Source organism: Vanacampus margaritifer, chromosome 5 (assembly GCF_051991255.1).
Source record: "Vanacampus margaritifer isolate UIUO_Vmar chromosome 5, RoL_Vmar_1.0, whole genome shotgun sequence".
NCBI classification, from domain to species: Eukaryota; Metazoa; Chordata; class Actinopteri; order Syngnathiformes; family Syngnathidae; genus Vanacampus; species Vanacampus margaritifer.
The window spans coordinates 7,367,722-7,392,849 of record NC_135436.1 but is presented as its reverse complement, the minus strand read 5'-3'; the positions used below and the strand labels follow the sequence as shown (position 1 = coordinate 7,392,849).

General features: G+C 37.9%; 1 protein-coding gene across 8 annotated transcripts in view; it reads left to right on the top strand.

The window, feature by feature from the left end:
• The window catches only part of fat3a (FAT atypical cadherin 3a), a 215,463-nt gene that overhangs the window by 163,795 nt on the left and 26,540 nt on the right, over nt 1–25,128 (top strand). For all 8 annotated transcript variants that reach the window (XM_077565583.1, XM_077565588.1, XM_077565586.1 and 5 more), the window contains 14 exons: nt 85–1,456; nt 3,045–3,241; nt 3,420–3,573; nt 5,624–5,857; nt 6,725–7,117; nt 8,139–8,353; nt 9,581–9,718; nt 12,078–12,221; nt 16,281–16,478; nt 19,419–20,220; nt 21,732–21,866; nt 21,988–22,142; nt 22,349–22,591; nt 23,900–24,146. In XM_077565583.1, coding sequence (XP_077421709.1) covers nt 85–1,456; nt 3,045–3,241; nt 3,420–3,573; nt 5,624–5,857; nt 6,725–7,117; nt 8,139–8,353; nt 9,581–9,718; nt 12,078–12,221; nt 16,281–16,478; nt 19,419–20,220; nt 21,732–21,866; nt 21,988–22,142; nt 22,349–22,591; nt 23,900–24,146 — 4,627 coding nt within the window. The remainder of the gene's footprint in view (nt 1–84; nt 1,457–3,044; nt 3,242–3,419; nt 3,574–5,623; nt 5,858–6,724; nt 7,118–8,138; nt 8,354–9,580; nt 9,719–12,077; nt 12,222–16,280; nt 16,479–19,418; nt 20,221–21,731; nt 21,867–21,987; nt 22,143–22,348; nt 22,592–23,899; nt 24,147–25,128) is intronic.

Sequence of the window (25,128 nt, the reverse complement as noted above, 5' to 3'; positions counted from 1 at the left end):
ATTCTTTAAGAGTTTATCTTATTTTATTGTAATTGGGAAAAGACCCTTGCATATGTATTGTTTTTTTTCTTTTCTAAATTAAAGGTAAAGGCAACAGATGCGGACCCGGGTGTTTTTGGTCATGTTACCTATTCATTTGTCAATGATGTTGACAAGAATCATTTCAGCATTGATGTAAGTGGCCAAATCACCACATCGGAAAAGCTTGATCGTGAGGACCCCACTAATGAAGATATAGTATTGACTGTGCTCGCCCAAGACTCAGGTGGACGTGTTTGTTACTGTACAGTACAAGTTACACTTTTGGATGACAATGATAATGCACCGCATTTCAGTGCCACTGAATACAGAGCTTCTGTCAAATCTGATGTCGCTAACGGGTTTTTAGTGACACAGATTCAGGCCAGTGATCCTGATGATGGTACCAATGCCAGGGTTAAATATTCGCTCTACAGTGAGGCACACATCCCTGTGGCAGACATTTTGGAGATCGATCCCGAAAATGGCTGGATGGTGACAAAAGGAAGCTTCAGCCATTTGAGGAACTCTGTGTTATCTTTTTTTGTAAAAGCTGTGGATGGTGGAAATCCAGTTCGCCACTCCCTAGTGTCAGTCTACATTCATGTTCTTTCCCCAGATTCCATCATTCCTTCATTTAGCCAACATCCATATTTATTTAGCATACCAGAGGACACACTAATAGGTTATGCTATTGGTATGGTCCGACTGAACAGTCCGCCTGGATATGACACCCTTATAGCTACATTTTCCCTGGTTAATGGAGAGAATGGAGAAAACAACAAAGATGAAGTGTTTTTGATTGAAAAAGATACTGGTGTTATCAAGATTGATACGCTCTTGGACCATGAGCATATCAAAGAATACCACTTCAAAGTTCTTGCCACCGTGCAACAGGCCAAGCTGGATTCTGTAACTTCTGTTGACGTTAATGTTAAAATACTAGACCTAAATGATAATAAACCATCTTTTGAGGCCAACTTCTATGAAGCTACTGTTTTGGAAGGAATGCCAGTTGGAACAAGAGTTATTCAAGTCCAAGCACATGACCCAGACTCAGCTGCCAATGGACAAGTAACTTACAGTCTTGGGACCTTCATCCCTTCAGCGGGTGATTCCACGGAATTAATTGAAATGTTCAGTATTGACTCCAACACAGGCTGGATTTCCACCCGCAAGAACCTGAACCATGAGTCCAATCCATCATACACATTCACAGTGATTGCTTCAGATCTCGGGGAGGCGTTATCTCTTTCCAGCACTACCACTGTCACAGTGGCAGTATCAGACATCAATGACAACCCACCCATTTTCCTGGAGCAAAGCTATGTTGGTACAGTTAACGAGAGCGACTCACCAGGAGAAGTGGTTGCTGTGCTGAACACGAAAGATGACGACAGTTCTACCAATAACCGACAAGTCAGCTATCACATTACTGGTAAGAACAGTTTAATTGTTTGTTTGTTTTAATATATAATGTTTATATTAGAAAAAAAAAATATGTTAAAATGATTTTGACGCTTGAGTTCTGGCTTCTGGGAGTGTGTACCAGGATAAGAGTTTGAGTAAACTAATGATTATGGTAAAGAAATACCATGGCATTGTTTTATTTGGAAAGATTTCAGAGAAGCATTTATTGCAAAAATGTTTAATGACTGAGGACTTTTAACAGTATAATATTCTCCAAAGGTCATACAACGTAATAAGCACTTGCAGTGAACATTTGTTTCTGTAGTTGTTGAATACATTGTTTAATTGTGGGGTTAACCAAACATTCATTGAGGGCTTTCCCTGGAAACTAGGGGTGTGAATTGCCTAGTACCTGACGATTCGATTCGTATCACGATTCATAGGTCACGATTCGATTCGATACTGATTAATCCCGATGCGAATCTATAAATTGATTGTTGGGATTTTTTTAAACTCAAATTTAGAAAATACTAATCAGTAAACTTGTACATGTACACTGTAAGATTTGTATGAACATTTATTTATTTATCTGATAATTCAGGCTTATAACTGAGCCACTGCATTTAACAAACACGTTGCAGTCTGTTTCATGTTTGAACAGCACTGAAATAAATTATTAAGGCTTAATGTTCCATTAATATAACATTATTCCATGCTTAATGTGTGAATCTTAACCCTAAGTAAGACGTTTTCTTGAATATTCCCATAAAAAAATTATGTTTAAAAATCAATTCGGCCACATATTGAATCGATTCGAGAATTGCGCGCTGTAATATCGCGATATATTGCCGAATCAATTTTTTCTAACACCCGTCCTGGAAACTTAATGAGCTCCATGCCATATTATTTTCCAAATGAATCGGTGTTTAATTTGTATGTAGAATTTTAGAGAGCAAAACTAAAAGTAGACTCACACAGAGACACAGAGATACAATAGAATGCATATTGAGGGCAAAAGAAACAATGAAAATGATGGGATTAGTTCTGTACCTGATTAAATAGAATGCATTAAGATCAAAGGATTATTTATTTCATTGGCAAATAAAATAGTAATGAAGTTGGAATTTATCATGAGACAAAGTGGCACCCCCAAGAGACAGGAGATAAAAGATATAATGAATAACTTTTGATGGAAGAAATTCATTCTCTTAATTACATTGCAATGAGTGTCTACTAGACAGGCATCCGGATTTGTGTTCTCTTACACCTGACAGTTGAGTAGGAAAATAGTCTGTGGGATTCACTTGTATCGCACTTTTCTTCCTTCAATGTACTCAAAGCGATTTTACACTGCCTCTTTATTCACCCAGTTGCACAGTGATTAATATATTGATGATATATATTCTTGATTGAGTTCAATTTCGTGTTCAAGGATACTTCCACAAGGTCAGCTGGGGAAGGAGATAGGATGCGATCCAGTAATAAATAATAAACTGACATGAAGTAATGTTGAGAAAATGTGCTTATATAGTCTAATCAGTTGTAATTATCAAAGAACAAATTACATAGATTATATAGACACCAGATTGATTGCCCTGTGTTTCTCTGTTTTACAGGTGGGAACTATCGTGGTGTTTTTGCGCTGGGTCTAGTTCAGGGTGAATGGAAAATGTATGTGAAAGGACTGCTGGACAGGGAGGAACGCAACCTTTACATTATTAATGTCACTGCAAGCGATGGACTATTTGTTTCCCAAGCAACCGTGGAGGTCACAGTGATGGACGCCAATGATAACAACCCCATCTGTGACCAGGTGACTATTAAGCTTGCTCTTGGCCAATGTCTTCGTTTTTTTGGATGCACTGGATTTGGATGTATCAGAGGCCTATAAATTATTTTAGACTGAATGTAGCAAGCTGGTGTCAAAGCTTCATGAATTATTTAATCCGATGGCTGTGTGTCTGAGTGTGTTTGTGAATGTATGTCCACAGGCACTCTATACTGCATCCGTTCCAGAGAATATCCCTGTGAATAGTGTGCTGCTAAGGGTCAGTGCGACTGATAAAGATGTGGGCATCAGTGCTTGGATCCAGTACTCCTTGCATGGCCTTGGATCTCATGACTTCAGTATCGACCCAGACACCGGTATGAATGCAATTTAGAAATAGGGCTATGTTTTCGTGCACAATGCTAGTGTAGCACGAGGCGTGTTCTAAAGGGTGGGGAAGGGGGGGACGGGCAGGCTTTACCCTGTTTTGGTATGTTCACATACACATGCATAATAATAATAATAATAATAATAATAATAATGCAATCAATGAATTTATTTCTACAAATGAATGAATGTCTGAGGAGCACAGAATCTATACAGTAAATTCTGTAGAGTTAATTTCACTCTAAAGAGAGTCTATTTGGTCCCACTCTAAACAGAGTAAAATTTACACATAAGAGAGCAAAGTATTCAGAGTAAATTTTACTCAAAGTAGTTTTAGTGTGCGAGAGAATCTGCCTATCCCATGAAAAAAAAAACTATGAAAGATTTTCACTCAGAAATTCTAAGTAAAATTTGCAAGGAGAGATTTTGACTACATTTTACTAGTTTATAAAAAAAATAAATACAAAAGGTTTGAGGAACACACTCACAACCTTCAGTTTGGGATACTGCCACTCTACCACCTGAGCTATGCCACTCCTACTGTGTGTTAGTATATCACCCGTGTCAGCTGGAATCTTCGTACCTCTGAGAGATCAAAAATGATTCTAGCAAACAGTAGGAGTGGCGTAGCTCAGGTAGCTCAGGTTGTAGAGTGGCAGTCTCTCAAGTTGAAGATTGTGACTTGTAAACTAGTAACATTTAGTAAAAATCTTTCCTTGCAAAATGACTTGAGTGAAAAATATTTAATAGGTTTTTCATGGTACAGGCAAATTCTCTCGTATACACTAAAAATACTTTTGAGAAAAATTTACTTTGAATATTTTACTCTCATCCAAATGTAAATTTTACTCTGTTTAGAGTGGGACCAAATTGATTATTTTTAGAATAAAATTCACTAAGAATTTACTGTGTAACTATTCACCAAAATTGCGTATAGGCACCGTCCACACGAAAATGAGTTTCAGTGTACCCGCAAAAAAAGTAGTTAAAAATAATAATAATAATATGATTTATTTTATTTATTTTTTAACTGGGTCTCGGTCACAAAACGTTGCTCTCACGTTACCGTATGTACAACAACAATGTTTTTTTGTTGACATAATGACATGGTTACCCCAGTTGTCACGTGACCATGCGTGAACACAATGTTGGAATACCGTGTTACATTCTTGCTGCAGAAAAACAGCAAAATCTCCACACAAATATCTTTTTTCTTCCTTGCTGCACTTTCACTGCCATTGTTGTGAGTTTGTTTACATGGCACAGTGTTTTTTTTGGTGACTTCATGTGGCATCGGTACAGTGCCACACAGGCCTAGCATATATACGGTACTACAGCGTTTCATTGTTTTCATGTAGACATAGACACATACATTTCTTGAAACGATCTTGATTTAGTGTACACAATAATTTTTTGCTGAACAAATCTGGTTCAGTTTCCGTGTGGACATGGCCTATAAGCGCTAATAGTTAGATGTGATTCCAGCAGGCATAAAGCATAAACAGCGTTGCGCCGGGCACATATGAAAGACAAAACCCTCAGTAAGCTAGGTCAACCCACCAAGGCCCAGAAATGCACAAAAAATACCCAAACAGGTGAAATGAGGCTTGCAGCAGCACAAAAATGGCAAATCGCAGCTACGCCATCTACAAATACTCTGTAGAGTCCATTCTGTGGATTTTTTTTTAACACTTAGAACATGCATTTTCATTGTGCATATTTACTGTCTGTATTGTATATGAAACTAGACTAAGCGCAATTTGTGGAGAAATTGCGTGGGAATGTTGAAAGCTGAAGGCTAATAGCTGAATGCCAAGTTGAATGGTAATGGAGGAATGCTACGTTGAATGCTTATGAAGGAAATTGAAAGATAAATTATGAGAAAATTACAAAGTGTGACAATCTGTGGTACTGTATAGTTCAATATGTACAGGTTAAGTAAATCTAGCCTTTCAATGTGCACACCTACATACAAATCACCATGCCTGTTTTCTTCAATCTGTAATTCTTTCACACGCTGTTAATAACTTCATTAATCAGGTGAGATCAAGTCGTCTGTCGCTTTGGACCGAGAGGTGACACCCAACTACTGGCTGGTTGCCCAGGCAACTGATGGCGGTGGGCGCTGGTCCCGTGCTGAGGTGTGGGTGGAAGTGACAGATGTGAACGACAACCCACCTGTCTTCACTCTGCCACACTATACAGCAAGTGTATATGAAGACACTGCCAAGAAAGCCCTTCTCACTCGAATCCAAGCCATAGACCCCGATGAAGGTGATGGGTTTCATTTTAATACTCGCACCTCTGAAATATTACACTATTTCCTGGATCAAATAAAAAAAAGACACAGTAAAGGTCATTAGCCATATAAAGACATAAAAAAAAAAAGGTACAGCTTTAATGCTCTATGTAAGACATTGGCATGCTTATATATCATATATGTATATATATACAGTATTAGGGGTGTTAGAAAAAATCGATTTGGCAATATATCACGATATTACAGTACGCAATTCTCGAATCGATTCAATATGTGGCCGAATCGATTTTTAAACATCCATTGTTTAGCATGGAAGAATGTTATATTAATAAAACATTAAGCCTTAATATTTTATTTCAGTGCTGTTCAAACATGAAACAAACTGCAACCTGTTTGTTAAATGCAGTGGCTCAGTTATACGCCTGAATTTTCAGATAAATACATTTTCATACAAATCTTACAGTGTACATGTACAAGTTCACTGATTTGTATTTTCTAAATTTGAGTTAAAAAAAAAATCGCAATAATCAATTTATAGATTTGCATCGGGATTAATCGGTATTGAATCGAATTGTGACCTATGAATCGTGATACGAATCGAATTGCCAGGTACTAGGCAATTCACACCCCTAATATATATATATATATATTTTATTTTTATTTTATTTATTTATTTTTCTTATTGCATTAGGGTTCATTATGTAGTTTTTGAAGTATCCATTCAATGCAGGCTGCATCAAAACATTTGAAAAGATAATTGGGATGTTTGTACTGTATGTGGTCTATAGTAGTCATTGAGTTCAGTTATGTTATCAAACACCCGTGCATTTTTGTTTTGTCTAACAGGAAATTAACTAGAATTACTTGTTTTGTCTGTGCAGCGGGTCCAGGACGTACAGTTGTCTACTCCTTAGCAAACTCTGCTGAAGGCTCATTCTCTATTGATAAGTCAACAGGCATAGTGGTGCTTGAACGCATCCTCGACAGAGAGATTCAACCATCGTATCAGATAAAGGTCCGCGCTTCAGATCAGGGTTCACCTGTGCCCCTCTCTTCATTGGTCAATGTTACAATCACTGTGCTGGACATAAATGACAACCCGCCAGTGTTTGAGCGTCGTGATCAGTTGGTGACCATCCCAGAGGACGTGGTGGTGGGCACCAAGATGCTCACAGTGTATGCTGCTAGCAAGGACATAGGGACCAATGCTGAGATTACCTACAGTATACGTTCAGGAAATGAGCATGGAAAGTTCAGTATCAATTCTCTTTCTGGTGAGTATGACTTGTATTGTTGTCGGTATTCTCTTACTTGCAACACACTTGACAGTGCTCACCAAGTATAACTTATACATTCTATATCATTCCACATTGCACATTTTCACCAATATTATTTCACATGAGTCCTCATCAGTCAAACCCATTCTTCTTCCCATTCCAAATTATTCCATAGTCAATGCCATTTCAAACAATTCCTTATCATCCACTATCATTCCCCATGATTTCATTGAATTCAATATCGTTCCACATCATTCCACATCATTCAAAACCATTCTATATCATTCCAAATGATTCTGTATCATTTGATCATCACTCAAAACCATTTTATGGCATTCCAAATTATTCCATATTATTCACGATCATTCCCTAGGATGTCATTCAATATCATTCCACATGATTCCACATCATTCAAAACCATTATATATCATCCGAAATGATTCGGTCTCATTTGATCATCATTCAAAACTACGGAAGAGGATTAGGGCCAGTGAAGAGGAAAAAAAAGGTTGGCATGATTCTGCCTTTATGATCAGAATTCTGACTTTAGAGAATTCTCACTTTTAATTTAATCTCAGAATTCTGACTTTAGAGTCAAAATTATATGATTAAAGGGAGAATTCTCACTTTAAGGTCAGAATTCAGAGAATAAACTGGACCATATCCTCTTCCATACAAAACCATCCTGTGTCATTCCAAACTATTCCATATCATTCAACATCTTTCAAAACAATTCCATATAATTCCCTATCATTCTCCCTGATTTTGTTTCATTCCACATGATTCCACATCAGTCAAAACCATTATATAGCATTCCAAATGATTCCATATCATTCAATATCATTCCCCATGATTTTATTTCATTCAATACCATTGCACATGATTCCATATTTTCAGCATTAAAGCACTGACGCTTAGTTTCTCCAGAAATTATATTTTCTAGTTAATTTGTAATACCTATGTGCTGCAATATATCATATTCACCAGTGTTGCTTTTTCTCCACTCACCTCCCTGCAGGTGCCATTATCGTTGCCCAATCACTTGATTATGAAACATGCAGGGACTACTTCTTAACAGTGGAGGCTCAAGATGGAGGCACACCTCCATTGAGTGCTATTACTACAGTGAACATAAATGTAACAGACGTGAATGACAATGCCCCCATGTTCAGCCGTGACCTCTATACCACTGTTGTGTCAGAGGATGCCACCATTGGAGAGTCTGTTGTACAGGTATGTTCAAATCAGTTGGTGAGCCTTTTAGAACCCCTTTGAACCAAGACATCATTATGAATCTCTTCCACATCATGACATTTGAAGTTATTACTGTATTTTATTTTTTAATATGGTATTATTATTAGAAGGATAGCCATGTTCTTGACATGACATGTTCTGTTTTGATCTCATCCAAATTTTGATTTTCGCCGTTAGACAACTGAAATTTAACATTGGGAAATTACATTTAACAGTATGATATGTCGTCTACATGTAGTACTGTATACGTGTTCAATCAAAAATATACAAAGAGTTATTATAATGGTATGATAGGCCAATGCTTAATTCAAGTAGTACTTGTGGAATCTCTTAAAACATTAGTTTGTCTCATACAATGTTCTATTGTTGTAGGCCATTTCATGCAACTATTTTTGTAAGCATTGTACAAATCTATAATTAAATAATGATAGAAAATTGTAGGAGAGTGCTGCTAAATTCTAAGCAGCAAAATTCAGTAAGTCACATTTTGTTAATATATTTCACATTATCATTAGGGAGTGTTGTGTTGGCTTTTACATTTGTTGTTGTTGCTCATTATTCGTTGTTAATTTGTTCTCCCTCTGTGATATTGTTATTAATCAATTATTCAAAAGGACTTTTCATACAAATGGAAAATGCAGCAGAAAGGCTTGCACATAATAAACAATAACAAAATTGAACACATTCAATGCATACATTATATGCATACACACACACACACACACATACAGGCACGCGCACACACATGCATAAATATTTAATTTATATATTTATATTTAATAATATGTTAAAATACAAGAAAAAGAAGTAAAACGAGGAAATAAAATAAGGAACGAGGAAATAAAATAAGGAAGAAAGTGATTTATTTATTATTATTATTATTTATTTTATTATTAGTAGTAGTAGTAGTAGTAGTATTAGAAGTAGTAATAGTATTTCCTACTTTCAATTACTTACAGTATAACTTCAATAGGATCTTTTTTTATTTATTAGGCAACTGAGTACACATTTACTGGAATCTTATCAGTAAAGTTTTGATTGAGTGAAAAATTGAATGGCTTTTATGATAAGAAAAGGTCATCCTTTATTGATCTGAAAATTTCAGAATAGGTAAAACCAAAGGGTGTAAATCCCTGAAACCTGACATTTGAATCAAAAGAGGCTGATATTTGTTTTGTGACGTGTGTGTGTGTGTCTGCTTCGCAGCTGGTAGCAGAGGATATGGACAGTCAGCGGAACGGGGCCATACTCTACTCCATTGTGAGTGGCGACCGAGACAACCAGTTCTTCATTGACCCACTCAACGGGATCGTCAAGGTCAACAAGCATCTGGACCGGGAGACAGTGAGGGCGCACAAACACACGCTCACATACAAAATCCCAATAAATCTCATAATATTCACTTAAATATTTGCCAACAATTATCAGTCTCACAATGCAGATATAATTGGGCCCTAATATTGCTTGCCAAAGGCTCTTGTAGACAGCCAATGAGAAACCTAGAAATTGGATGACTCCCAGAGCAGATGGCAATTATTCACACCTAACCAGGAAAGCCAGACAAACACAAACTCAGTCAATGTTTGCATGAATACGTAGTGCCATCTCCACCACGCCATTGTTTTCTCAGCCTTCGACTGCCTCTTTGTCATCTATACATCTGCAGTGCTTGCAAATTTCAGTAATGTTGAAATTCTAATCATAAAGTATTAATGAGCATGGTCCATGAGCCATCTGATTGTAGTTTGAAGTTGGCGGGGTGGGATCAAAGCTTGAGGCTGATGAAAGTGCTTTAGGGTTATCACACACTGAGCTGGTTCATGTTTTTGTGTGTCTGAGAGAGAAAGAGCAAAAACAATATTTTTTTTCCCTGTGGTTGCTAGTATTAAAATAGATGTTTGTGTTTACCTGTTTCACCTCTGATTTACTTTTATCACTTGCCTCACCTCCAACACTCCCTCACACACTCTCTTGTTTCTCCCTCTGAAGCAGGCCAGAGATGTTAACAAATGACTTTTTTCAAATTTGGGTTGTTATCATATTCCTCATATTGTTTTGCTCCAACATTGGCATTTCTCTCTAATTTACTTCATTAGTACTATTGGGTTTGCTTCTGCCCCCGTCGCAGTGTAGAGAAAAATAAGCGAACAAGAGAATAGCCTGCTGTCTGTAGAGCACTGTGCAACACATTACAGAACACACAAACTCTGTGTGTTTGTGTTTATGTATTCAGTATTATTAAACAATCCCTCATTGTTACAACAAGGCAATAAACAAGTCGCACCAGGTTGGAATTAAGGTACATACAGTAAATATAATCCAGTATACAATGTGACAAAAGCTATGTTTGTCAAATATCATTACTAATCTGGAAATGCAATATAATATAGCCTATCCACTTCCTTTGTGTTAGACATTAAAAGACAACTAAGAGGGGCGGGTGAGTCGGGGTGGGGAGACATCAGTTGGGGCAGAATACAGTGCTAAACAGTGCTGTGGTTCCCCCATCTGTGTCCCCGCCCCGCCACCATGCCCCCCTATTTTAATGCATCACACACACACACACACACACACTCTTGTATATACACTGGGTGGGGTCACATTCACCGTATAAGGGTAGAGTTTGCCAGTCGGCAAGCTGGCAAACTCAATAACAGGCTTAGTTCTCACTAAGCACGCTGGTGTGACAACCGGGACTTTTCCCTGCCGGGCCTGGGGCTCTGGGTTGCTTCCCATCCCGGTGCTCCCTCCTCTCCTTCTTCTCCCCAGTGTTCTGCCCTTCCATGCGGCTGGAGGTGGGGTGGGCGTGGGTATTCTCGCGGCGCCAATTGTCCCCCCCTCACAAAGGTGTATATGTAGTTTTAAAACCCAATTCTGAATAAGTGTAGACATTATTTATTGTTTTAAATTTAATAGAGCAAAACATGCCTATCAGTTATCTAATATTCCAATACTTAAGCGCCGTTAGAAAAAATAGGCGGGTGGAAATAAAAAAAGTGCTACTCTCTATATTTTGTGCCTAAACTGATGTAGTCTACTTTAAGCCCACATTTTTTTAGTCACCACAAAAATAATTTAAAAACAAAAATGTTCAAATACTTTTGGAGGAACGCTAGCTAAACAGCTACCTTGTATTAAGGACATGTATAGTCTACTGAGACCAAGTACAATAGGTGTTTCTGCCTTTAGAGGTTCTTACTGTCAAAGAGGTATTGATTAAACTTTTTTAAAAATATATAATTTAGGCGGTAGTGTGCAGGAGTGAAGAGCTGCACTGCACCATACTGTACACCCATCTTGTTGGGCTAATTAAGGTAACCAATACATTTTAAACATTGCACTACTTGAAGCAATGTAGCTCTATCCCACAGCAAACTACAACCCAAAAAATTAACATAATTAAATTATTACCTCAGTAACAGCAGTATTTTTTTTTTTTTGTCAGGGTAGAATTTATGATGCAGCCTTTCTCTTAGATGGAATCTAATGAGGTGTCGAGTGAGTGTATCCACAGCATTTTTATAATAATAGTAATTCTACTTATTTTTAAACATTTATAAATTGTAAAGACTATTGTACATTTACAATTGTGGGCAAATCAATAGTGTTTCTTCTTCTGCAACCACTGTCAAAATGAGTTAGTTGCTTAGTTGGCACTCCGAACAGTAAAGCATGATCAATATAATTATTTTGTGCCACCTAGGTTCCCGGCTATTCATTGGCCATCCGAGCTCTGGATAGTGGAATCCCACCTCTGTCCTCCACTGTTATGGTCAAGATTGACGTCTCTGACATTAATGACAATCTGCCTACTTTCTCACCGGCCAACCTCACCACTGTCATTCAGGTAAATGCCCTGCTGTAAGAAACACATTTTCATCAAGATTTGGTGGTAATATGTTTTTTAATATTGTTATTATAGCATTTAAAGTGTTTTGGGAAAGAAGCCAGTAGTGCTGCCTGTCAGTAAGACGTAATAAGGTTTCTGATGCATGATGATAGCTCACCAGGGAAGTGGGAGCTATAATTTATGTCCTAAAATATGCCTGTCATGTAATATTTCCTCCCATGGTTCAGGCTTCTAACGCCTCATAACTTAAATGGTTGAGTACGTCTTGTGACGTGAATAAAACACAACCTTTGAGGCGCTATCACACAAAGCGTGTCAGTTTCAGCTCTCAAATGTCGAGAAAGACACCTTGAGATGCTTCAATGTGCTGTTCACAATCATCCTGTGATTAAATGTTTATCAGACAATCAAAGTAATGTCTCCCATTTGCCCTATGCAAGCAGAGGTAGGTAGACTAGCCAAAAATTTTACTCAAGTAAGAGTAGCGTTACTTCAAAATAATATTAACAGTAATTTCTGGACTATAAGCCGTTACATTTTTCACTTGCATTCGACCCTGCGGCTAATACAAAGGTGCGGCTTATCCATCAGATCACAAGGGGGCGCACTATAAAGGAAGCGCAAGAGTGTCAGGCAGAGCAAAACAAACCAAGTGAGCCCAAATACAGTAGGAGAGACCGAACGAGAGCGAGACAATTTGCACCCTCATTATGGGAAAAAAAAAAGTAGCGGGAGCCCAGTGCGGTAACATTAAAACATCCTGCGGCTTAAAGTCGGGTGCGGCTTATATGTGTAACAAACTCAAGTATTCCCCAAATTTAGCTAGCCCAGCCTATAGTCAGGTCCGTCTTGTGGTCCAGAAATTACTATACTCAAGTAAAAGTAAAAAGTAGTCATCAAGAAGTACTGAGTAACTGCTTGAACATGAAGTCTGATTTATTTTTAAAAACAATGTCATTAGATAGACAAAAACATGCAAATGCTGGCAACTTTAAATCATAAAAAATAAAAACAATAAAGAACTTTTTGAGCTCGAACAACAATGCAAACAAACACGTTCGCCCAAGCATTCACAATCCATTCACAATCCATTCACAAATTGTGGCGTAACTCGCTCAACGCTATATAGTATAATCACCATAGGTGGCAGTTTCCCCTTCAAACCCGCATTTTTTCTGCTGGGCAAAATTTATTTTTGTTGTTGCTGATTTTGACTGTTTTCCCATAAGAACAACATGGATTTTTTTGGGGGGTGTTATCTCATGTTTTTATTTGTTATAGTGGACGCCAGGATAATATGGCTGTAACGTGTTGTAAACTTACCAAGCTTATATGCCACATTTGTTGCAATGTCATGTCCACTGGGACCATCTATGGTCTGAAGGGGTTAACAGTGAAAGCACCAATACATTAGTGATGTAACAATAATGGCAATATTGTGATATCGCGATATTAAAACTGCCACAATATCATCGTTGGCATGTCACGATATTTAAAGCTGCACATCTGTTAAAAAGGCAAGTTTATATTCCATTTCCGTAAAAATACGGTAAATCTAATGTATGAAATGGGGCGGCGGGTAACGACTCTAGTGTAGCCCAATATAGCGGAGTAAGAGTAGTGTTTCTTCTTCACACATCTACTCGAGTAAAACTCAAAAGTATTGTGTAGTAAAACTACTCCTAGAAGTAATTTTTTTTTCAAACTGTTACTCAAGTAAATGTAACAGAGTAAATGTTACTTGTTACTACCCACCTCTGTATGTAAGATGGGATATGCTCCAGACTGCTGGGACCCTATTTTTGTGCCCAGGGCAAGCCGAGAGCGAAGCGCAGTTGAACTGTCTTTTGGTATTTTTCTAGACGAGCACAGAAGACTAGGGCATTTGCACCGCTGTGGGATGGAACACAGCTGGCTCCCGGCCAATTGAATCGGCTCCCCTCTTGATAATGATAATAATTAGTTCAATTAATTGATTTCTGTTGTCATATTTATGAATACCAAGACATCAACCTGACATGTCCATGGCGTGCTGAATGTGTCTGCCTGCGCAAATCTTGTTCCACCACCTGCACCACCACTTAGACCTGCTTTTTGCGAGTCTAAAATCTAGTCTACTTTTTCTCACCAAATTAGAGATGACTTGGCAGCACGGTGCGAAAGAGGCGTAAGGCGGTCCCAAACATGATACGCTAGACTTGCATTAAAATGAAGATGAACCTGACTACGAAAATAGGGCCCCTGATGAGACGCATGAAAATAGTATAAAAAATTAATGCTTGTATAAAAGTAATGTAATGTAACATATTATATTGCTTCCTATCTCTCTTTCTCAGCAGCCACTCAACAGTCTTGATCCTATATAGTCCCTCTCCTTATGAAAAGTCTATTGCTATTCAGTTTCATCTCAATAATAATAAGTTTATTTATTTCAGTAGTTCAAATCAAAAAGTAAGCCTCATATCTACTGTACATTTAAACACATGTAAATATTTCAAAGCCAATAACCCAGCCGCCCCCACCCCCCATTCAGTAACCCTATAAAATGAGAATATTTGACAAGTATAATATTATGTCACACTCCAATCAGCTAATAATTGAAACACCAGCAAAAGTTTCCTGAGCTTTTAAATGGTCTCAAAATCTGTTTTAGTAGGCTCTACAATCATGGGGAAGACTGCTAACTCTCAGTTGTCCAGAAGACAGTTATTACAGTTACGACAGCCACCACAAGGAATTCAAACCACTACATGTTATAGCTCAAAAAGTAAATGCAGGATCCAAGCACATTAATAACAGCTTGTAACATAAGCTTTGAGAGGACAATAGTGCAAAACCCATTCAAAAACTTGATGAAATTTGTGATTCCCTCAACCTGCCCACACTAACAAAACTAGCAAAAGCTGGTAAAATGACCAGGACATTGCCGTTCTTCATTGACTAGCAGACAAGCCTGACCTAAACAGTATTGCCATGAGGACGATGAGAGACACGACGCAGTAATGCAGTAAAGCTGAAGTATGTCATCAAGCAACATTGGCTTCAATAACACCTCAGCAGTGCCTCACCACATGGATGCAGTCATACAAGCAAAAGCAGCTCCAACTAACTGTTGACAGCATAATGAACATAGTTTTTGGAATGCCAACATTTCTGTATTAAAAATTTAGATTGGTTCTTTGTAGGTCTGCTTGGTTATGGAAAAATGATAATCACGATTATTTTGGCAATAATTGAAATCACAATTATTCAAGCAATTATTTATTTTTTGGTACAAAACAAGAAAATGTTCAAGCATTTAAAAAAATAGAAACACTATAATTATGTAAGTTCCTTTTGGACCAAATACAATTTATAATAATATATATTTACAATAATGTATATTTATTTATTTATGTTGGCAAAAACTTGAAGTTCGAGTGCAGCATGTGCACTGTGCAGTTGGATGATTTTTGGGTGCAAAACAAGAAAATGTTTAAACGTAAAAAACAAATAGAAAATATTAAGACAAATAACATTCTTTGAAACACTATAATTATGCAAGTTCCTTTTGGATGAAGCAACATTTATTAAATTAGTTATTTTAAATTTGGGAGAAAACAAAGGTGCAAATAAATGTATACATTTAAACAACTCAAAAATGTGTATTAATAATATTTTTTTACGATTATGCAGATTTTGTAATTGTTGAGTGTAATAATTGAAATTGCAATTAATTCCTATTCTTCTGTAATATTTTATTTAGTTTTAAATGTGGGGTTTTCATTAGCTGTAAACAATAATCCTCAAAATTATGAGAAATAAAATCCTGAAATACTGTATACAGTATGAATTTCGGTGTTTCACTTTTTGCAGTGAACAACCAGTAAACACAGTTTCCCTCGACATAGACGATAGAGTAAGTTATTGAAATGAAGCTGTAGTGATTGTTGTGCTATTGCGCTAGATATCAATTAACAGTGAATTGAGCAACATTCTAGCATTCAAAATCAAAATATTCAAAAAGATTCATTTGTAATCTGGCAGGTCCGATTCACAGTTTGTTTATTCCCCTAGGAAAACAAGCCAATTGGCACCAGCATCATCCAGCTGTCCGTTATCGACATGGACTCATCCCACAACGGCCCGCCGTTTGACTTCCACATCTTATCCGGAAATGAGGGAGGAGAATTTGAGCTGGAGCAAGATGGAACACTTGTGGCCAATCAGGTGTTCAGGAGGGACCTGGCAACCACATATGTTATACATATACAGGTACTACCAACGGGTTTTAAAAATACCCCAAATAATTAGAGCAAAATCATCCTAATATGACAAGACCTTGTATTCTTCTTATTATAATGTCCAAGTTTTTAGTTTCAGTACAAATTGCAAGGAGATTTAAAATAAATAAATACCATGGTTTCTCGTAAGAGTTGTCTGTGTATGCTGAAGTGAGGAAAAGCTTTATGGAATGATTTATTGCATAGTGGTATGTTGTTAATGTCGTTGTCATTGTGTATAAGGACTCAAGAAAGCAAATTCTTCCAAAATTTGGTACATTTATTAAGCACAACAACAACAAAAAAATGCTTATACTCTATTGTTCCTTTGATTGTGGCTGGTGTGAGTATGGCTGAGTGTAGTACTGTATCTCAAAAGGCCTGAAATAGTTGGAAACAGGTGTACTGTTGATGGTTTGGCTATAGAAATGCAATGATAAGCAACATTTTTAAACAAGAGTATTTGTTTAAACGCATCTGGCAACAAACAAGCACCCGTAAAAAGGAAGCCAGTGTATTTTTTAAATGCAGTGAGGAGGTGTTAACAGCACCAAATTATCTGCAGGTGTTGAGATGAGGCAAGCATAGTCACTTCATCAACACTGGGAAAGACGGGTGGGCGCAAGAACTACAACTCCAGGGCAGACGCACAAAGGAATAACACCTTGAAAAACTAATTAAAACACAACGAAATAAAGCAGGCACACTTAATTAAAAAAAAAAAAGTTTCATCCTGAAATGCTTTAATATGATTTTACCTTCAGATAGACATAAAGAGTTTTTAAGGTTTTACTGTAACTTGTGTTTTATTAAAATGTATTAAAAGTATTCAAAAGTCAACAATTTTCCCCAAAAAATTCTGTCAGTCCCAGAGATGTATTGTTTCATCAGTATTTCATTATTCAGTGTACTGTACATACAATCTTCCTTTATCTTTTTTCAGTACCTTAAGTCTGTTTTCCCCCCATCTTTATGGAGCAAAATTTTACATTAAGTCATTACATTAGTCACAAAACGTATTTTTTGCTGAGTTAGCGCTAAATTGTACCGATAGTCAGGGTAATATCTGGGCTTGTTTAACTGAACACAAAGCTGATATAAGTACTTGCAGTAAATCATGTCTTATTATTTAAAACAATTTTGATATACAGGTTTGCTATACATTCTACAAGAGAATTTACCATATTTTTTGTCACATTTTTGGACGAAATGTAGGCTATTTTACAAAAACTGAGACCAACAACAGTAGAGCTCGGACTCGTACCCAAAATCCCTTATCCATAATAGTGGGTGCTTTCAGAAATACGCTCTGAGCATGTTCTGCTTCTCTCAGACTCTTCAGTGTTGTTAAAATGTGACGTTCCGTTATTTAGAGTGACCAGAATAGGTAGTGTCAAGTGTGTCAGGCACTACAGATGGAAACGGTTCAAGCACGAGCTGCTGATTGCTTTACGACGACATAGGCTGCGTTCAGAAATGAATGGGTGGGGAGTGCACTCTGCCTTTCCGAATACATGAGGTCATTTCAAATCACTCCGCTTGTTTACGGCTGGAAAGTTGTTCTCGCTTGTTTAAAATTGGTTACCTTATCTAAAATCACATTGTGACCAACATAAATATTTATAAGAACACTAGATGGCTCAAAAGGCGGCAACGTAACCACTGGTTGGCCATCGTAGGACAAGGGACTGCTATGGTTCGCTGTGCCGTAGTCACCGGTAAGTTGGATAATTTGATACAGATTTGAACTATGATACAGGCTGAATTTATAAATTACCGCTTTTTTTTTTTAATTTAAGGATGGCGTAGTTGTTTGTGTAATCTCTTGTGACATATCTAACAGCAAAAAAAATAAAAATGTGTTAAGAGTTTGGGAGAGTTGAGCAATCTACAGCTTTTTTTTTATCAACAGCTAAAGGCCCGTGCTTCATTGACTATAATGTTATGAGTAATCGAGCAGCCCTGTCCCAAGAAGGCCGGCTGCTCTGTGGTTACGAATTTTGGTCGGTGATTGTAGGCTTACCTTCTGGTTCTTCTGGGAAACTTAAAAATCATTTCAAACACTTTCAAGCTTTTTTTTTTTTTACATTCATTTACAAACACATAGGCACATCTTGTGCTGTAGTAGGCATTTTACGCCACAAAAAAGTACAACATTTTGTGCCGTATTGAGTATTTTTAGGCCACAATAAAATTTCATGGTCAATCGGTTTTAACGGGTAATCAAGGTTTTGTCTAATACAAAATTTAATAGCATCCATTTTCTTAACTCATTCACTTCCAGCTATTTTCACGGAAGCAATCCACACCCAACCACCCCCCACCCGCCACGGAACCTACCAAAAGAAAGCTTATAGTCTCTTATTTCATCAGGAAAAAAAGCATATTTGTATCTGTTTCTATTTTGCAGAATTTAGCATTAAAATATAGCTAAATTTCATTATTCACAAACCTGTTGAAAACACTGGCAAAAAGAGCTTGTTATAACATGGCCCTGGTTGATCTCTTATACTCTGCTGCCACCTGCTGGCCGTTTTATGTAATAACTAACTACCAATTCTTAAAGCATTCTCTTTAGCTCAGATGCTGCATCAAAGCCTTCTGTCTGCTCTAGCATAAAAAAAACTTTTTAAAAATCACATATAAATACGTTTTGGGGAAAAAACTTATTCATGCATTTTGGGTTTGAATGAGTTAAAAAGTTATCCTGTTTGATCTTATAGGGTTGCTTGGAGCCTATCCCTCCTTTTAATAAAAGGCATGTGCACCATAAGTGTTTGCTAATAAATATCCAACCATACCGATCATGGCTAGCAAAAATACCTCCTGACCCGAGAAAGCATACAGGTGATACGTGTACAAGGGTACGTCTGCAAATAAAGGCGTACTGTACATACATCTGATCTTTTCCCCCTTTTCTTTTTCTTTGCAGGTGACCGACTCTGGGAGACCTCGCTTGTCCTCATCCTCCATGCTGACAGTCAGGGTGATTGAGGAGAGCCTACACAGGCCTGTTGCCCTGCCCCTCGAGGTTCATATTGTCACCATGGAGGACGAGTTTCCCGGTGGTGTCATTGGAAAGCTGCATGCCACAGATGCTGACCCCTACGATGCATTGACCTTTGGCCACGCTCCACCAGCCCATCGCAGTCTCTTCAAGATTAGCCCTCGTGACGGAAAGATCATCGCCCTGGGAGGTTTGGATGCTGGCAGATACTCCCTTAACGCCAGTGTTAGTGATGGCCGCTTTGCTGTCCCCGTGCCCGTCAGCGTGCATGTTGAGCAGGCCACCCCAGAGATGTTGCGCGAGGCTGTGACTGTTCGATTTGAGAGCGTAGTGCCACAAGACTTTGTCGCCTCGCACCTGAAGAGTGTGCTGAAGGTGTTGCAGCAAGCGGCCACCTCTCAGCAACGGGACGCTCTGCACCTGCTCAGTCTGCAGCCAGTCGGTGGGACCAAACAGCTGGACATGCTTGTCGCTGTGGAAACAGCAGAGGGCGGCTACTACAAGGCAGCTTACCTCACTCAGAAACTTAGCACTTCGCGTCGGCAACTTGAGGAAGTCCTTAAAGTCTCGGCCATCTTGGATAAAAACTGCTCAGGGCTGGATTGTCGTGGGGCTCAGTGTGAAGAAAGTATCATCTTGGATTCACACAATTTGGCAACATACAGCACCCCGCGAGTCAGCTTTGTCTCACCGCGCTTCCATCGGATGTCACGCTGCACATGCACTGGTAAGCCATGTCCACTTTTGTATTAGATAAAACAGAACAATTAACTCATTCATTCCCAGCCATTTTCACTGAATCAAACCCCCCTCCCGACTGTTTTACTGAATTTTGACTGAGGCCTATAGAATATTGTGTTCTATTGCTATAAATACATATAATAAATACATAGAACCTACCAGAAGAAGGATTAGAGTGTCTTCTTTCATCAATATATTTCTATCCGTTTCCGTTTTGCAGCAATTAGCATTAGACCATAGCTAAGTTTCATCATTATTCACAAACCTCTTTTGAAAACACTGGGGAAAAGACCTTGTTGCAACATGGCCCTGGCTGATCGCTTGTACTCTGCTGCCACCTTCTGGACGTTTTTTGTAATAACAACCATTGCTTTACGCAATCTCTTCAGGTCAGAATCTGCATCAAAGTCTTCTGTATGCTCTTGCATAAAAAACATAAAAAATATATATATATATAAATACGTTTTTGCGGGTACAGGACAAAGTATTAAAAAACGTATTTTGGGTTTGAATGAGTTAATTAAATTCATATTGAGTAGAATGCAATTGTCAAATTGCAAAAACTTTCATTTTTGTCGATCATTAGGCTTTATTTTTTGTATGTATGTATGTATGTATGTATGTATGAATATATATATATATATGTATATAGTATATGTATTTATTTATATATTATAGTGTCTAAATATGTCCAGTGTTTAAGAAGTGCAGTTTACTTATTTACATATTATCGTTTCATGAAAAGTTGAAGTGAAAAAGCTACAGAGTTGTTTGCATTGTTTGCAATCTACCTCATGACTTACTGAATGTTGTTATGCCACACTTGTTTGGTAGACTTTTGTGAAGTTATTGTGTGCAACATTTAAAAGACTGCAAGTTAAAGTGTTTAGTCAGTTTTAAAACACCAATCAACTGTCCACATATTAATTCATAACAACAATATCATGGTTTATTTTTCTTGATTTTAACCTATAAGACCAAACCTATATGACTAAAACAATTTTGTATAATAAATCTGATATTATTTATTATATTACAGAATAATTTATTGCTTTTGTTTGTTTAAAAAAAAAGGAAAAAGAACCTTGACAAAATAAACACGTTAAATCGCAATTGCATTACTGACGGGAAAAAAAAAGATATTATTTTTCTAAATTGTCCAGGCATAGTATTTGAGCGTGTAGTATCACATTTAATCTAAATATATGCAAAACATTTTTGGAAGAAAATGATTTTTTTTTTAAACATATATAAAATAAAAATAATACTTGATTATTATATACAAAGTAGAAAGTATTATACATTTTTCACATTTTTTTTTTTGTTTTGGGGAATTTTGCCTTGGCTTTATGATAATATGTGCAAAGTCTAAAAATGCACAATAGATGAATGAATTGAATGTTGACTAAATTTTGGCTTTCCCTTAAGACTCTTTTCTTTCTGTTTCCCTATTGCCCTCCGGGCATAAATTGATTGATTGATTGATTCTGTTGTTAGATGTCAATTGTGCCACATCATCAGAACAATGTGACGACCAGCCGTGTCCAGCAGACATGCAGTGCGTTTCAGTGGACGTCATCAGAGGGCGCTATGCATGTCAATGTCCACTGGGCAAACTTGGAGTGTGTGCAGGTGTGTGTCAAAAACATTGCTTTTGACATGTTGTATTTCTTTTCATAGCGTAATATTGCATTTTGGGGTATTTCCGCCCATATGTGTATGTGTGCGTGTGTGTGTGCGCGTGTGGGTGTAGGACATTCATCTTTGAGTTTCTCAGGTAACAGCTACATAAAATACCAGCTGTCAGAACGGCTCCAAACAGAGTTGAAGCTCAGTCTGAGGATCAGAACGTTGCAGACTAGAGGAATCATCATGTACACTCATAGTGAGCCTTGCGCCATGCTTAAGGTATGTATGTTCTGATCACCATCACTCTCTCTCCCTCTTTCTCTCTCTCTGATCCATTTTAAAAACTCTTTCACCCTCAAAAGTATTTTTTGTTGAAGCAAAATAACTCTTGCAGAGTCCAGGATTATTTCAGGTGCATTCATCCATCCACAGGACAAGTCCTAGTTACCGTCACAGACAATATGTTTCTCTGCTTGTGTGAGCAGCTGGACGAGGGAAAACTGTGGTTCCAGCTGAGCTGCGCACCTGGCAGCGGAGGTGGTGACAGTCCCGACATGTTGGGGATCTCTGGCCAGCGCATCAACGATGGCAGCTGGCACACGGTGGCAGTGCAGCTTAACCGCAACTTTAGCAGTCTCTCTCTGGATGACAGCTATGTTGAAAGGCGCCATGGACATGCCTACGTGCAACCTCTTGCTCTCGACAGAACCATCTACTTTGGTGCACTGGTCAGTGAATTGTTTTTGATTTCTTAATTAGTGTTATTATTGTACACCTACGCAACATCCACACTGTCCTTGATTATATCTATTATGTGTGGTGCGTAGTTAGGACCCAAATACCAACAAAACATAGTAGTTTGAAAATAGATTGTCTCACAAATTAATAACCCAGCACACACAATTCTGACAGAATAAAGGCATAAAATAAGAGTGCCTAGACAAAATAAGCATCATCATCATCATCATAAAGGACATAGCAACTGAATAGCAACTGATGAAATCATCATCATGTGACTGACATCACTATGATAAGGGACATAGCAACTGCATAGCAACTGAGTACATTCTCATAACGGACAACATCCTCATCATCATAAGGGACAGAATGCACATAACAACTGCATAGTAACTGATCTTCATCATCATCATAAGGGACATAGCAACTGCAAAGCAACTGAGTACATTCCCATAACGGACATCACAGCTGCATAGCAACTGACAGCAATAACATCATAAGGGACATAGAAACTGCATTGGAACTGACAATATCATCATAAGAGACAGAAACTGCGTTGCAACTGATATCATCATCAGAAGGCACAGAACAACTGCATAGCAACTGACATCACCATCATCACGAGGGGCATACCAACTGCATAGCAACTGAGTACATTCTCATGACAGACATAGCAGCTGCATAGCAACTGACAACATCATCATAAGAGACAGAAACTGTGTTGCAACTGATATAATCATCAGAAGGCACATAACAACTGCATAGCAACTGACATCATCATCACCATCATCATGAGGGGCATAGCAACTGCATAGCAACTGACAACAACATCATCATAAGGGATATAGAAACTGCCTTGCAACTGACAATATCAAAAGAATGATAATAACTGCATAGCGACTGACAATATCATCAGAAGGCACATAACTGCGTAGCAACTGAAAACATCATCCACATAAGGCACGTAGCAACTGCATAGCAACTATCATCATTATCATTTTAAGAGACATACCATCTGCATAAAAACTGACATCATCATCACAAGGAATAAATACAGAGCCATAACAACACAATGACCCCATGACCCAACCCAAAACACAGTCGTAACGATATCTTCTTAATTGGTAACTATACAATGAGGAGAAAAAAATGTTTAGTGGGAACTCACTTTGATTGTCTGAACCATTCTAGTTTCATGTGTTGCAGAAAGAGAAGGATTTATGTCAATGGACCTAATGGGGCATATGTTATGTCTTATCTTGCGTTACTGTCCTAACCCTTGCCCCCAATGGCCTCAGGTGCAGCATCCCACTTCACGCAGCCTCATTGACTCCCAAAAGGACCCAAAAGTGCTCGAGGGCTTCCAAGGTTGCCTGGACTCGGTCATGCTCAACAACAATGAGCTGCCTCTGCAGAACAAGCGGTCACACTACGCGGAGGTGGTGGGACTGACAGAGCTCAAGTTGGGTTGCATTCTCTTTCCTGATGCCTGTCTGCAGCAGCCATGTCGCAATGGGGGAAGCTGTGTCAGCCTGCACTCTGGTGGTGAGTGACATCAACTGCAACTGTTACAAACCAAAATCACAAGTTGCGCAAACAGGATACAATTAATCAAGGATTTCTTTTGGCTGGCCTCAATATTTGATTGGCATTCACTCACTGCATCATAAGACCTACCTCTCATATACAATATACAATAATACGCTCCATGACAGATCAATTTAATATCTATGCAGGTTTTTAGCCGTTATGAGGTCAAATTGAATTATATAATTGATGCTCATTGAATAGCACCTTTGTTTGTGATCTAGACAAAAACTACGAACTCAGATCACCCGAATTTAAGCATCATTTTCTCAGTAGCAATGAACAAAGAGGCAAAATGAACAAAATCTAAAATAATGATATATATATATATATATATATATATATATATATATATATATATATATATATATATATATATATATATATATATATATATATATATATATCTAGGTTCCATGTTTTTATAGCAATAGAACACAATATTATGTGGGCCTTGCAATATCAATCAAAATCCAGTAAAACAGCCGGGAGCGAAGGAGGTTGCTTTAGTGAAAATGGCTGGGAGTGAATGAGTTAAATGTTATTAAAGGTTGTAGGTTGTTTATATGAACAAGCACAACATTGTGTGTGTGTTTTTTACAATATTGTGACCCTTTTTTATATTGCCAACCTCCTCACAATATCGTGATAATTATCATATTGTGACCTTAATGTCGTGATAATATTTTATCGTAATGTTTGGATATCGTAACATCCCTAATTATTTCCGACGCTAATATAGGACTTTGGATGCAGCATTTTGTGTCTTGCTCATGCACGACATTCACTGATGTGTGACGTGTTCACTGCATGCTGAGCCAACATATCCTATTGGCCCTTGAATGCTCTGAACCAGGCAGGGCAGCCTTTTCATGTTGAGAAAACCCCCCAACTAGGTATCAGTATGGTATTGCCATCTGCCGATACTGCAAAACTGGTA